The 14,150-nt window shown below is 41.5% G+C and overlaps 2 protein-coding genes across 2 annotated transcripts; one reads left to right on the top strand and one right to left on the bottom strand.

Moving 5' to 3' along the window:
• Positions 1-668: 668 nt before the first annotated feature.
• LOC101935337 (olfactory receptor 14A16-like) lies at positions 669-1,625 on the top strand. Its single transcript, XM_005310440.2, has one exon. The coding sequence runs from the start codon at positions 669-671 to the stop codon at positions 1,623-1,625; it is 957 nt and encodes a 318-aa protein (XP_005310497.2).
• An 8,753-nt stretch (positions 1,626-10,378) lies between these two features.
• Positions 10,379-11,335, bottom strand: LOC112060561 (olfactory receptor 14A16-like). The gene has a single exon (XM_024111539.2). The coding sequence runs from the start codon at positions 11,333-11,335 to the stop codon at positions 10,379-10,381; it is 957 nt and encodes a 318-aa protein (XP_023967307.2).
• Positions 11,336-14,150: the final 2,815 nt, after the last annotated feature.

The following is a 14,150-nucleotide window of genomic DNA, read 5'->3' as shown; positions in this document are numbered from 1 at the left end:
GCATAGAACCTAAGTGTACTGATGGCAAATGAGCCACATCACAGACCTAAATTCACAGAGGTGAACACAACCACCTAGGAGCGATCAATTCTCCAAGCTAGATTGTCATGCCATGCCGATGGAAGCACAGTGTAAACCAGTTTGTAACTGAGCAGCAGGCCATTGACATGCTGTTGTGGTGGAATCATAACAGACAAGCTGGATGTAGCCTCGGCAAGTGGGAATCAGGCTATGTTGGCATATTCTAGGACCTCAGTTTCATGCCCAAGTTGCCAGCTGGCTATTTCTTAGAATAGAGGGACCATTGTTAGCAGTTTTGGGTTTAGGTTGTAATTTGTTCCAGCCTTTATACTACATTTCATCGAGCCAACTCTTGGGCCAGATCCTCTGATGGTGAAAAATGACCCAGCAACACTGGGAGCAATGCCAATTTACACTGGTGCGATAATGCACTTGACTCATGGTCTGATTGTCAGGAGAAAGGAGCATTCACCAGACCTGGTCATGGAACTGATGAGTGCAGTACTCCTGTGACAGTCACATCATGAGATATTATTGAAGAATATTTTCAGCAGTTGAATATAGCTATAATGAAACACAGAGTAAAATGATGACCATAGACTTTATTCTTCCTTGCACAGGCAGGACACAATGAACTGAGGAAGAAAATGTCCAACCAAACTACAGTGACTGAGTTCCTTCTCCTGGGATTCTCTGATGTCCGAGAACTGCAGATTTTACATGTTGTGGTGTTTCTGGTAATTTACCTGGCAGCCTTAATTGGGAATCTTCTCATCATCACAGCTGTAGCGCTCGACCACCATCTTCACACACCCATGTATTTTTTCCTGATTAATCTGTCCATCCTAGACCTCGGATCCATCTCTGTCATTGTCCCCAAATCCATAGCCAACTCCTTATTGAACACTAGGTCAATTTCCTATGCTGGATGCATCACTCAAGTCTTTCTCTTTGTCTTCTTTGCTGCAGCCAATATTGCTTTACTCACTGTCATGGCGTACGACAGATACGTCGCCATCTGCCAACCACTGCACTATGAGACAGTGATGAACAGGGGTGCTTGCGTCCAAATGGCAGCCAGTGCCTGGACAAGTGGCATTCTGTACTCTGCCCTGCACACTGGAAACACCTTCAGGTTACCCTTCTGCCAGTCCAATGTCATCAACCAGTTCTTCTGTGAAATCCCCCAGCTACTCAAGCTCTTCTGCTCTGACTCATACCTCAGTGAAATTGGCATTCTTGGCTTTAGTGCATGTTTGCTATTAAGCTGCTTTGCTTTAATCATTGTGTCATATGTTCACATTTTCATGACAGTGCTGAGAATCCCCTCTGAGCAGGGCCAGCGTAAAGCCTTCTCCACCTGTCTCCCTCACCTCACTGTGGTCTCCTTGTTCTTTTGCACTGGAACCTTTGCCCACCTGAAACCTACCTCCAGCTCAGCATCAGGGCTGGATCTAGTGGTGGCTGTTCTGTATTCTGTGGTGCCTCCAATGATGAATCCAGTCATCTACAGCATGAGGAACAAGGAGATCAAAGCTGCCCTGAGGAGGCTGACTGTGTGGAAGTTATTCACCAAGAATAATATGTTTGTCTTTCTCCTGTGACTGTCATTTTATTCTGTGTTTCATTATAGCTACATTCAACTGATGGAAATATTCTTTCCATGGGGAAATCACCTGCAATGTGTTTATGTAGTGATTAAAGTCCAGACTAATTCCACTGAAGTCAGTGGAGTTACTGTAGAATTAAACAGTGTAAATAAGATCCGAACCTATCTATTAATCCATCTTAAGTATTTATATGGCTACCATCACTACATCATCAGAGCACCATACACATTAAATCAGTAGCTATGGCAAAGCCATTAGTCAACTTCATCTACTCTCTGGCTCATCTCTTTTTTGAGGGGAGGGGTAAAATTTATGTTTGGGATAAGAGATGTTTTATTTGCTTGATTGCCTCTGTTCCTTGATTTGTTTTGCTGGTTGGTCTGTTTTCTGTGAATTGAAGAGGGTGGGGTATGTTTGCTTAAAAGCATGTGTCTTTTCCCCTCTTTCTTTGTTGTTCTCTCCTTGTATTGAGGGTGTCAGTGTGTCATGCCTTTCATGGGGTGGAGGGGAGTTCAAGACAGCTCAACTTTTAATTCCCATGCTGATCAGGAGATGGGAAAGAATTTCTGTAGGTATAGGGATGGCTGAGTTTCTGTTCAAATGATGGTGTTTTAGTCTGTTAGTAGTGATGTGTCTGAGCACAATTTTCTTTGTTCCTGCTGTGCTAAGTAAATTATACTTTGGAAAAGACCAGCTGGTCACTCAACTTACAATTGGTCACAGCTCTGTGGGAAGAACTGCAGGACCCAAACCCAATCAGACCATGGTTGGTGCACTGGGTGCTGTAGCCTGGGTCTGGGTATAAAAGTGGAAGAATCATGAGTTTCTACCCTATGAAATGTGTAGGCATGAAGCACAAATCCGAAGGGGTCAGAGATGCAACTAGCCCTGTAACCATAACAACTAGGATTTAGCCATTTACTTTAAAGGGATCTGGATTTGGCCAAGGGTGGTTTATCCCACAAGGATCCAAAAGTGACAAAACATGCCCTGGATCACAGAAGCTGGCTACTTATTGTTACTGTTATTATTACTACCATATTTGTGCATATAATATAAATGAGATTAAAGGAGAGTGTGATAGATAGATAGATAGATAGATAGATAGATAGATAGATAGATAGATAGATAGATAGATAGATAGTCAGCTTCTTTCCTGACTATCAAGTGCCCAGATCATGATTTTCTTAAAAGTATTAATTATTCACCATTATTCACCACAGAATTTCTGTGACCATTTCGTACACCAGTTCTTATTTACAATAAGGTCTTGATTACTATTAAGTGTTTGAACTTTTAGCTGTTTCATCTGGTTACATTTTAATATGCTCTGATTCTCTTCGCTGACCAGATACACTGACAAATTATAATCCAGATTCTTGAAAATGGAAAGGCAGATTGTCAGTTGGTGTAAATCATAGAATCATAGAATTTCAGGGTTGGAAGGGACCTCAGGGGGTCATCTAGCCCAAACCCCTGCTCAAAGCAAGACCAATCCCCAACTAAATCATCCCGGCCAGGGCTTGGTCAAGCCTGACCTTAAAAACCTCTAAGGAAGGAGATTCCACCACCTCCCTAAGTAACCCATTCCAGTGCTTCACCACTCTCCTAGTGAAAAAGTTTTTCCTAATATCCAACCTAAACCTTCCCCACTGCAACTTGAGACCATTACTCCTTGTTCTGTCATCTGGTACCTCTGAGAACAGTCTAGATCCATCCCCTTTGGAACCCCCTTTCAGGTAGTTGAAAGCAGCTCCTCATTCTCCAAATCCCCCCTCATTCTTCTTTTCTGCAGACTAAACAATCCGAGTTCCCTCAGCCTCTCCTCATAAGTCATGTGCTCCAGCCCCTAATCATTTTTGTTGCCCTCTGCTGGACTCTTTCCAATTTTTCAACATCCTTCTTGTAGTGTGGGGCCCACAACTGGACACAGTACTCCAGATGAGGCCTCACTAATGTCGAATAGAGGGGATTGATCACGTCTCTCAATCAGCTGGCAATGCCCCTACTTATACAGCCCAAAATGCCGTTAACCTTTTTGTCCGAACACACAATGATTATGAAGTTAAAACTCATCTCCTTTGAATATTCGGAACTAAAGGCACTGATCTAGAAAAAGCAAGTTGTTGACTTTAAACGTGTGGGAAGTCCCATTGCAAGCTTAAAGATAAATTTATGCATGAGTGCTTTTCTGGATTTGGGCATATGAATGAGACTGTCAACTGGGCCTAGGGTAACTAGACATGAAACTCCTGTAGACTTACATTGGGTGTTCAAAACCCAACTTCCTTGGGCCTTTTGATGAATCCCATCCCAGTTCCTTCACGTTCTCAGCTTCCTTGAACATTCATGTTTGCATTGGTGGAATATGCATGGAATGTAACCACAAAGAGGTCATGACCTCACCTCAATCAAAAGTATTTTAAAAGTAAAATTACTATGCACACATATATGGGTTGCTGTATTCATTCAGTTCTTCAAATGAAAGTGGATAGAAGCTCACTCAAGCATCTAGGAGACATAAATCAAGATGCAGCTTTTGTATACTGCTGTGTTATAATATATATTTCAGTAAATACCAATGTCCACACAAGAGTAACACCTCCCAAATCTAGGCCTTATTATAACATCATGTTACAGAGTCTCTGCTCTCATGTAATAATTTACACCAGTGTAACCGGAATCTGCTGAGGCAGGTGATCAAACAACCGGTGGCTCATTGACAGTAGGATTCTCTTCTTGTGCTACATCCCAATTCTTTTGACTTTAATGATGTGCTGTATGGCCTACCTTTTTTTCCTAGCTTAGGAGAGGCCTACAGATATGGGCCTAGGCTTCCAAACTTACTTACCCCTTTATAAATAGAGAGAAATTAGAACTTTTTGATGGCTTCATGGTGGCCTTCAGAAATGGACTGGGGATCCTTGTCCAGTCCCTAGAAGATGTGCCCCTGCCACACAAACATCAACATCACTGGAATTATATTTGCACCCCTGTGTTCTGTTACTATTGAGATGTCCAAGTATGGAGAAGGGAATCCTCTGTCATGTCTAGAAAGGGTCCCTCCAGGGCAGGGTAGAAGCACATTTCCAGGGAATGCAGAGTGGCAGAAAACTGCTCAGCTGCCTCCCGGGCTTCTAAATGTACTACTGAAAAATGTCAGACTTCAGACACTTGGGTGAATCATCTGGCCACTCAGGATTAGGGCGATGCAAAGAAAAGTAGAATACAAGGGGACAAGACAGAAATCTCTGTGCATTAAGGCTGGTGTATTCAAAGGGGTGTAAGATGTTTAATTCCCATTGACCAGTAAATGTGAGTTGGGCACCTAATTCCATGAAGCCACTCTGAATATCCCACTCAAAACTCACAGCCTGGAGCAAGAGTCCACTGTATCATTTGTGCCACATTCTGCAGCCCCTTGTTTCTGCTCTAATTTCTCAGAATGCTGCAATCAGTTACAGGTCCCGCCACAGGACCACGTCCATTCCTGGTACCTCTCCAATGAAATCAGCAGATTTGTATCCAAGATACATTGGGCCCATGCTGTTGAGCTGTTTTCTACTCACTCCCTGCTAATGCCCAATGGGGACAACCACAGCTCTGTGTCCCTGATGGTGGGAGGCAGCCTCCCTCATAATCCTTAGCTCTGTAGTTAAAGCATTTACCCAGGAGGTGGGAGACTCAAGTTCAATACCTCACTCTGCCTGGTGAAAGGGATTTGAACAAGGGATCTCCCCTCCAAGGAACTGTGATGTTATCTGATTAAAATATGACCATGTAAATCATTGTTGCTACCACTGTTATATAATTGCAACAAATCTTATACAAAGTGTGTCAAGTAAGGTGCAAATAGAAACATTATGATTTGCTGAATATGATTATGCTATTGGTATGCATGTCTCATTTTTGTATCTGAAGTTATGAGCTTTAGCTCTATACCTGTATTTCAAATGTTTGCTTCTGGGTAGCACCCGTAAGGTGTTTAGCGAGCTCATTGTGAATGAACTTTTCAAGTGAATGGCCCATTAAAGAACACTTAACTCACAATGGAACATGCCTACCTACACTTAATGGACTTTTCTGCTATGACTAAGTGAAATCATGTGTGGACATGTGACTTGCCCATGTGACTCCAAACACCATCTTGTCACCTGTAATTTTCCACAGTGAGAACAATGGGTTTCCCTTCACTTGAGAGAAGCTGTAAAAGGTGCTGGAAATATCTCCATTTTGCCTTTTTCCTGCTCTAACCTCTGGACTATGAACTTATACTAATGGGAGCATTCTAACCAAGGGACTGAGGACCTTCCAATGATTTGAAAGAAACCAGAGACTTAACAAACCAGCAGTTTATTGCATCACTGCTACAAGCGGGAACCAAGAACTTTGTCATTGCTATATGTAATTGATTCCTTTAACCAATTCTTTCTTTCTTTCTTTCTTTCTTTCTTTCTTTCTTTCTTTCTTTCTTTCTTTCTTTCTTTCTTTCTTTCTTTCATGCTCAGCCATTACATTATTTTTTTCTCTTACTGCAGACAGCACTAATTTAAAAGGCTCAATGGGCTGCAGATGCAATGCTACATGGCATTTAAAACATATTTAATTCACATTGGTTGCAGAGCAGGTGTAAATTGGCTGTAGCTCCTTTGGACCCTATGGGCCCTGCTGACAGCTCTACAGAGTTGTGTTAATTGCCCATTTCATATGAATTGTTGACTTCATTTTAAGTAGTCTCCTACATGTGTGATCCCACTATGGGTAACAATTAGAGCTGTTCATTAATCACAGTTAACTCATGTGATTAACTCAAAAAAAAAAATCACAATTAAAAATTAATCATGATTAATCAGTTTTAATCGCACTGTTAAACAATAAAATACCAACTGAAATGTATTAAATATTTTTGGATATTTTTCTACATTCTCAAATATATTGATTTCACTTACAACACACAATACAAAGTGCACAGGGCTCACTTTATATTATTATTTTTTATTACAAATATTTGCACTGTAAAAATGACAATCAAAAGAAGTATGTTTTTCAGTCCACCTCATACAAGTACTGTAGTGCAATCTCTTTATCATGAAAGTGCAACTTACAAATTTCGACTTTTTTGTTACATAACTGCATTCAAGAACAAAACAGTACAAAAATGTTGAGCCTACAAGTCCACTCAGTCCTACTTCTCGTTCAGCCAATCGCTAAGACAAACAAGTTTGTTCACATTTGCAGTAGATAATGCTGCCCTCTTCTTGTTTACAATGTCATCTGAAAGTGAGAAAAGGTGTTTGCATGGCACTTTTGTAGCCGACATTGCAAGGCATCTACATGCCAGATATTCTAAACATTCATATGCCCCGTCATGCTTCAGCCACCATTCCAGAGGACATGCTTCCATGCTGATGATGGGTACTGCCCAATAATGATCCAAAACAGTGCAGACTGACACACGTTCATTTTCATCATCTGAGTCAGATGCCACCAGCAGAAGGTTGATTTTCTTTTTTGGTAGTTTGGGTTCTGTAGTTTCCGCATCAGAGTGTTGCTCTTTAAGACTTCTGAAAGCATGCTCTCTCCTGGTTCTCAGGTTATGAAGGGCATTGGTCATAGGTTAGGTGCAGGCAGTTGGGCAGCCTCATCTGCCCCGAGGGCCTCAGCAAAAGTCACACATCCAATTCCAAACACCTAGGCATTGGTGCAGTACACAGGGAAACTGAGGTACACACAGTATTAGTACAGAACAGTAAGACTCACATGCAACATAAGAAGGGGAAAACCCCACTTTGTCACACAGCCTTTTCACCCTTTTATAAGGGTATGATATATTTTGTACAAAGTATGCCTTGTGAGGTATCATTTAAAAGCTCATAGAATCATAGAACTGGAAGGGACCCTGAGAGGTCATCTAGTCCGGTCCTCTGCACTCATAGCAGGACTAAGTATTATCTAGACCATCCCTGACAGGTGTTTGTCTAATCTGCTCTTAAAAATCTCCAATGATGGAGATGCCCCAACTTCCCTAAGCAATTTATTCCACCCTGAGAGTTAGGAAGTTGTTCCTAATGTCCAACCTAAACCTCCCTTGCTGCAATTTAAGCCCATTGCTTCTTGTCCTATCCTCAGAGGTTAAGAAAAACAATTTTTCTTCCTCCTCCTTGTAACAATCTTTTACATACTTGAAAACTGTTATCATGTCTTCTCTTTTCCAGACTAAACAAACCCATTTTCCCCTCATCTTCCCTCATAGCTCATGTTTTCTAGACCTTTAATCATTTTTGTGCTCTTGTCTGGACTCTCTCCAATTTGTCCACATCCTTCCTGAAATGTGGCGCCCACAACTGGACACAATACTCTAGTTGAGGCTTAATCAGTGTGAAATAGAGTGGAAGAATTACTTCTCGGGTTTTGGTTACAACAATCCTGCTAATATATCTCAGAATGATGTTCACTTTTTTTGCAAAAGCATTACACTGTTAACCCATATTTAGCTTGTGGTCCACTATAACCCCCAAATCCCTTTCCGCAGTACTCCTTCCTAGGCAGTCATTTCCCATTTTGTATGTGTGCCACTGATTGTTCCTTCCTAAATGGAGCACTTTGCATTTGTCCTTATTGAATTTCATCCTATTTACTTCAGACCATTTCTCCAGTTTGTCTAGATCATTTTGAATTTTAATCCTATCCTCCAAACCACTTGCAACTCCTCCTAGCTTGGTATCATCTGCAAACTTTATAAATTCACTTGCTAGGCCATAATCTAAATTGTTGATGAAGATATTGAACAGAATTGGACCCAGAACTGATCCCTGCAGGACCCCACTCTTTATGACCTTCTACCATGATCTGCTAAATATTTTTATCTTGTTAAAATATGAGTAGCTACACAATGTAAACTTATAACATTTCATTGTATGATGTTGCTGGAAATATATTACAATTTGGGAGCACACCCACATACCAATTGTTGAAAGACAGCAAGACTAGCCAGGCTGGTGTTAATGGACCATTCATAGATTCATAGATTCATAGATTCTAGGACTGGAAGGGACCTCAAGAGGTCATCGAGTCCAGTCCCCTGCCCGCATGGCAGCACCAAATACTGTCTAGACCATCTCTGATAGACATTTATCTAACCTACTCTTAAATATCTCCAGAGATGGAGATTCCACAACCTCCCTAGGCAATTTATTCCAGTGTTTAACCACCCTGACAGTTAGGAACTTTTTCCTAATGTCCAACCTAGACCTCCCCTGCTGCAGTTTAAACCCATTGCTTCTGGTTCTATCTTTAGAGGCTAAGGTGAACAAGTTTTCTCCCTCCTCCTTATGACACCCTTTTAAATACCTGAAAACTGCTATCATGTCCCCTCTCAGTCTTCTCTTTTCCAAACTAAACAAACCCAATTCTTTCAGCCTTCCTTCATAGGTCATTACGTACTTAGACATCCATTTTTTGGCAGGGGGAAGGTGTGAACAAGAAATTTACATTTCATCACAGGGACCATTCAAGCCTCATGTCCACCATGACTCAGCAAGGATGTTTCTAGCACAAGAATTTGAATTATAAAGATGGGGAGCAAAACACTTGCCCCCAACCTCCTCCCATCTCTCTGCTCATGACATCAATGAATATCTGAAGGCCACTGAAAGAAGGGGGGAAAGTTCTGGACTGAAAAGGGACCCAGGCTGTGAAATTTACTGCAGCATGTGGTAAGAGAAATGCCTTTGCTTTGAATTCTGCTAGCTCGTTAAGTTAGCCATTAGTTTACATTTTGTCTTTCCCTTCCTTTGTAACCAATTCTGACTTTTATGTTTCATTACGTGTAGCCACTTAAAAACTTTCCTTTCTTACTGTAGTTAATAAACTTGTTCTCTGGTTTTATCCAACTGATACGTTTGGGTTAAAGTGTATGGGGAAAACCATTTGGAACAACAAGGCTGATGTATATCATTTTCCTTTGATGAAATGACGAACTATAGATGAACCTGTATCATCCAGTAGTGTGTTGGGTAGTATAAGACACACATTTCTGGGGGAAGGCCTGGGACTGAGAGTCTGCTGGTGTTCTGCTGCAGTGTAATTCATGAGTGGCTAGGTAGTAGCAATCGATACTCTATACCTGGGAGCAAGTGACGTGCTGGAGCTTGTGTATTTACTGACCAGGAGTTGCTGTTTTCACAGAAGAGCAGTGTAAGAGGCACCCCAGGTTGGAGAACAGAGGAGACACAGCTCTTTAGCAGTCCAGATGGTGCCCTGAGTAATGTCACACTAACCAAACCCTCCCAATCTCTCCAGTCCTTCCCACCTCCGAACATACCTGGAACAAAGAAACAAATAAAAGCCTCCAACAACTACAAACATATAAATTAAAAAAAGTGACAAACAAAAAAACAAAAAAATACACAAAGAACAAATGAGTTGATATCTCAATCAGAGTTTTTATCCTGAAAAATAGAAGAGCCAGAGACCCCACTAGCGACATTGCTATGGCTACTCATTTTATGTGCAAGGTTCTTAGATAGATAGATAGATAGATAGATAGATAGATAGATAGATAGATAGATAGATCTCATTTACATTGGTGTAAACCTAAAGTAAGTCTTATTATTCTTGAGTTATGTTTGTCTGGATATGTACAGGTGCAAATACCCAATTCTGCATAAAGATGTTGCATGTTCACATGGAGGCAATAATGTTGTCAGCTGATTATATTTATAAGGAAACTCAGAATGAAATTGCTATCAGTAGAGAAATATGAACATTTTATTCTTGCTGAATAACCTCCAACCTATCAGTTTACTCAATGAACCTTTCACCTCCCTGTTTCTCATGCTGTAGATGATCGGATTCATCATTGGAGGCACCACGGAATAGAGAACACCCACCATGAGATCCAGACCTGACGCTGAGCTGGAGGCCGGTTTCAGGTAGGCAACAGTCCCAGTACAAATAAACAAGGAGACCACAGTAAGGTGAGGAAGGCAGGTGGAGAAGGCTTTACGCCGGCCCTGCTCAGAGGGGATTTTCAGCACTGCTTTGAAGATCTGAACATATGACACAATTATGAAAACAAAGCAGCTTAAGGCTAAGCATGCACTGAAGACAATAGCCACAGTTTCATTGAAGTCTGAGTCAAAGCAGGCGAGCTTGAGGAGCTGGGGGATTTCACAGAAGAACTGATCCATCACGTTGCCTCCACAGAAAGATATCACTAATGTGCTCCCAGTGTGCAGGGCAGAGTAAAGAATACCACTGATCCACACACCTGCTGCCATTTGGACACATGCTCTCCTGTTCATCACTGTCTCATAGTGCAGTGGTCGGCAGATGGCGATGTGTCGGTCGTATGCCATGACAGTCAATAATGCATAATCCGCTGAAATAAAGATGATAAAGAGAAAGACTTGTGTGAAGCATCCAGAATAAGAAATCGACCTGGTGTTCATGAGGGAATTGGCCATGGATTTGGGGATGGTGACAGAGATGGAGCCGAGGTCTAGGATGGACAGGTTCACAAGGAAGAAGTACATGGGGGTGTGAAGATGGTGGTCGAGGGCTATGGCTGTGATGATGAGAAGATTCCCCATCAGGGCCACCAGGTAAATCATCAGGAACACCACAAAGTGTAAAATCTGCAGCTCCCGAATGTCAGAGAATCCCAGGAGAAGGAACTCGGTCACAGTGGTTTGATTGGACATTTTCTTCCTCAGTATGTTGTGTGATGCCTGTGGAGGGAATGAGAAAGGTTATGGTCAGAATTAGAGTGACAGAGAGAATGGCCCTGATTCCCCTTCCCCTAATATCTGATTGTATGAATGTCAAAGGTGCCCAGCACTCATCACTTACAATGACTTGGTGATGTTAGTGCTCCTCACCTCTGACAATCATTCAATAGTGTTATCACAGTTGTGTAAATTGGATTGGCTCCTTTAAAGTCAACAGAGCTTCATCACTTTACCCAATCTGAGGAATAGGCCCATGAGGTGGCTTGATAAATGCAGTATGAAGGATGGAACAAACTATATCCAAAATCTAAATACCAGCCAAGTTGGATCCCCTACTACTACAATTTTAAGGCTCACCTATTGAGCATTACAATAAAATAGTACAACACCAACACAACCTGTTTCCCACTTTCCCGGGAAATATGACAAGGACTCACCCAGCATTCTGTGGGGGTAGACCTTCCGTATTGATTTTACCCCAACACCAAACAGCTGTCTACTACCTGGGTACACACTGATTTATGGCACCCAATCCCAGCTGCACCCGCACTTCATATTGCAAACAAGGAATATAGACCATATTTATAGGATGGGGGACATTATCCTGGGAAGCAGTGACAGAAAACAATTTTGGGGTCGTGATGGATAATCAGCTAAACATGAACTCCCAGTGTGACCAGTAGCTAATGAGATCTGGGGTGCATAAACAGGGGAATCTTGAATATGAGTGGAGAGGTTACCATTTGGGACTGGTGTGACCATTGATGGAATATGGTGTCCAGTTCTAGTTTCCAAAATTCAGGAAAGATATTGATAAATTGTAGATGGTTCAGAGAAAAGCCACAAGAAAGATTAAATGATTAGAAAACATGATTTGTAGGGAGACCCTCAATGAGCTTAGTCTATGTAACCTAAGAAAGGGAAGATTAAGGGGTGACTCGAGGGCAGCCTATAACTATCTAGAGGGGGAACAAATATTTAATAATGGGCTCTTAAATCTACCAGAGAAAGGTCTAATATGATCCAATAGCTGTATTTGAAGCTAGACAAATTCAGACTAGAAATAAAACATAATTTTTTAACAGTGAGAGTGATTAACCAATGGAACAATTTACAGGGATTGTGGTGAATTCTCCATCACTGAGACTTTTCAAACCAAGATTGAGTCTTTCTCTAACAGATCTGCTCTAGGAATTATTTTGGGGGAAGTTTGCTGGCCTACAATATACAGGAAGACAGATTAGATGGTCACACTAATTCCTTCTGGCCATTGACTCTGTGAATCTCTGAATATCTATTTAATGATGGACTAGTAGCAGTGGTCAGTTACTTGCATGTTGTATTGTTTCCCACTGTGACTTTAGGTCTGTGCTGTGTGATTCAGTGGCAGTCAGAGGACATGTTTTTTTCTTGGCTCTGGCACTGACCTGTTGTGATACGGTACCAGTCACTTCCCCTCTCTGTGCATCAGTTTCCCCTCCCTTTCTCTGCCGTCTCTACTTGACTGTAAGCTCTTTTGGGGATGGACTGTATCTTAGCATGTGTATGGTTAGTGCACCCATTTACAGCACCTGTGGTCAGCTGGCAACAGTGTTGTACGCTGGACACATTGCTAAACCAGGAGGTTGGTGTTCTGGTTCTATTGACCCCCTCTATGGCCAGGGGTTGTGTCCAGGTAGACAGGCTTTGGCTGCTTGTACAACTCTAACCCTGTGTAAAGGGGCTAGTGTGTATGACACCTATCAGCTATGTCAGTAACCTTGCTGTACTTTCCTTTGAAAAAGAAATAAACAGAGATGCCAGAGAATGAAAGGGGTTTCTAATTATATATTATTAAACAACATTAACTTTTCCTTCTCTTGTTTAAAGTTTAAGGTTTCTTCGAAATTTTCATACTTAATGGAAAATATGGGATTTTATCAAAACCCCATATTTTCCCTTCAGAATGCATCAGCTTTCCTCAAAAGTTTGTGACCTTTTGTTGGAAAACTGAAATCTCAAAAAACAACCTTGTTAGGTTTTCTTCTTGAAATTTTCATTTTTAAGATGAAAGTTTTCAGATGCCAAACACTGAAGGAAAATGGGTTTTGGCTTGTTGATGAAAAGCTTTAATTGTTTGTAGGGGGAATTTTTTATTTTATTCTTTTAATTATTTTCTGACCAGCCGCAGATGAGTAAATTGGTAGGAAAATGTAAAGGACATCTGATTGTAATTCTTATTACTGTTCTTAATCTACCCCGGATGTTAACCTTCAGGCAAATTAAATTGAATGAGAAAACTTACTGTGGATTTGAGGATATTTTCCTAATATGTGATTCACACAGTCCAGCGCTGTCTGACTGTCAAGTAGTATCTACAAGCAGAGGCACAACTTTCTAAGAGTCCTTTCATCCCTCACTCTAAAACTGTATTTGATTCCAACCCGTTGCTCTCAGCAGATGAGCTCTGCACAGCTGGCTTTGACCCTCACTCTCATTCAAGGACCTATGCTGAGGGAAGGTGATTTATCCATGTGTATTTTACTCCCTCGAGCCCTGCACAGCTCAGCAGCAGAGACCCACAGGGAAAAGTTTACAGATTCATAGATTTGAAAGCAAAAAAGGGATGTTATGATCCTGTAGTCAATCCCCTGTGTAGGACAGAAGAACAGAAGAATGGCCATTCTGGTTGATGCCAATGGTCAATCTAGACCAGTACCCAATCTTCCAACCATGGCAAATGCCAGATGCTTCAGAGGGAATGAACAGAGCAGGGGAATCATTGAGTGATCCATCCCCTGTCATCCAC

Source organism: Chrysemys picta, chromosome 13 (genome assembly GCF_011386835.1).
Source record: "Chrysemys picta bellii isolate R12L10 chromosome 13, ASM1138683v2, whole genome shotgun sequence".
Taxonomy (NCBI): Eukaryota; Metazoa; Chordata; order Testudines; family Emydidae; genus Chrysemys; species Chrysemys picta.
Note: the sequence above shows the minus strand (reverse complement) of the source record. Positions and strands in the feature narration are given on the sequence as shown.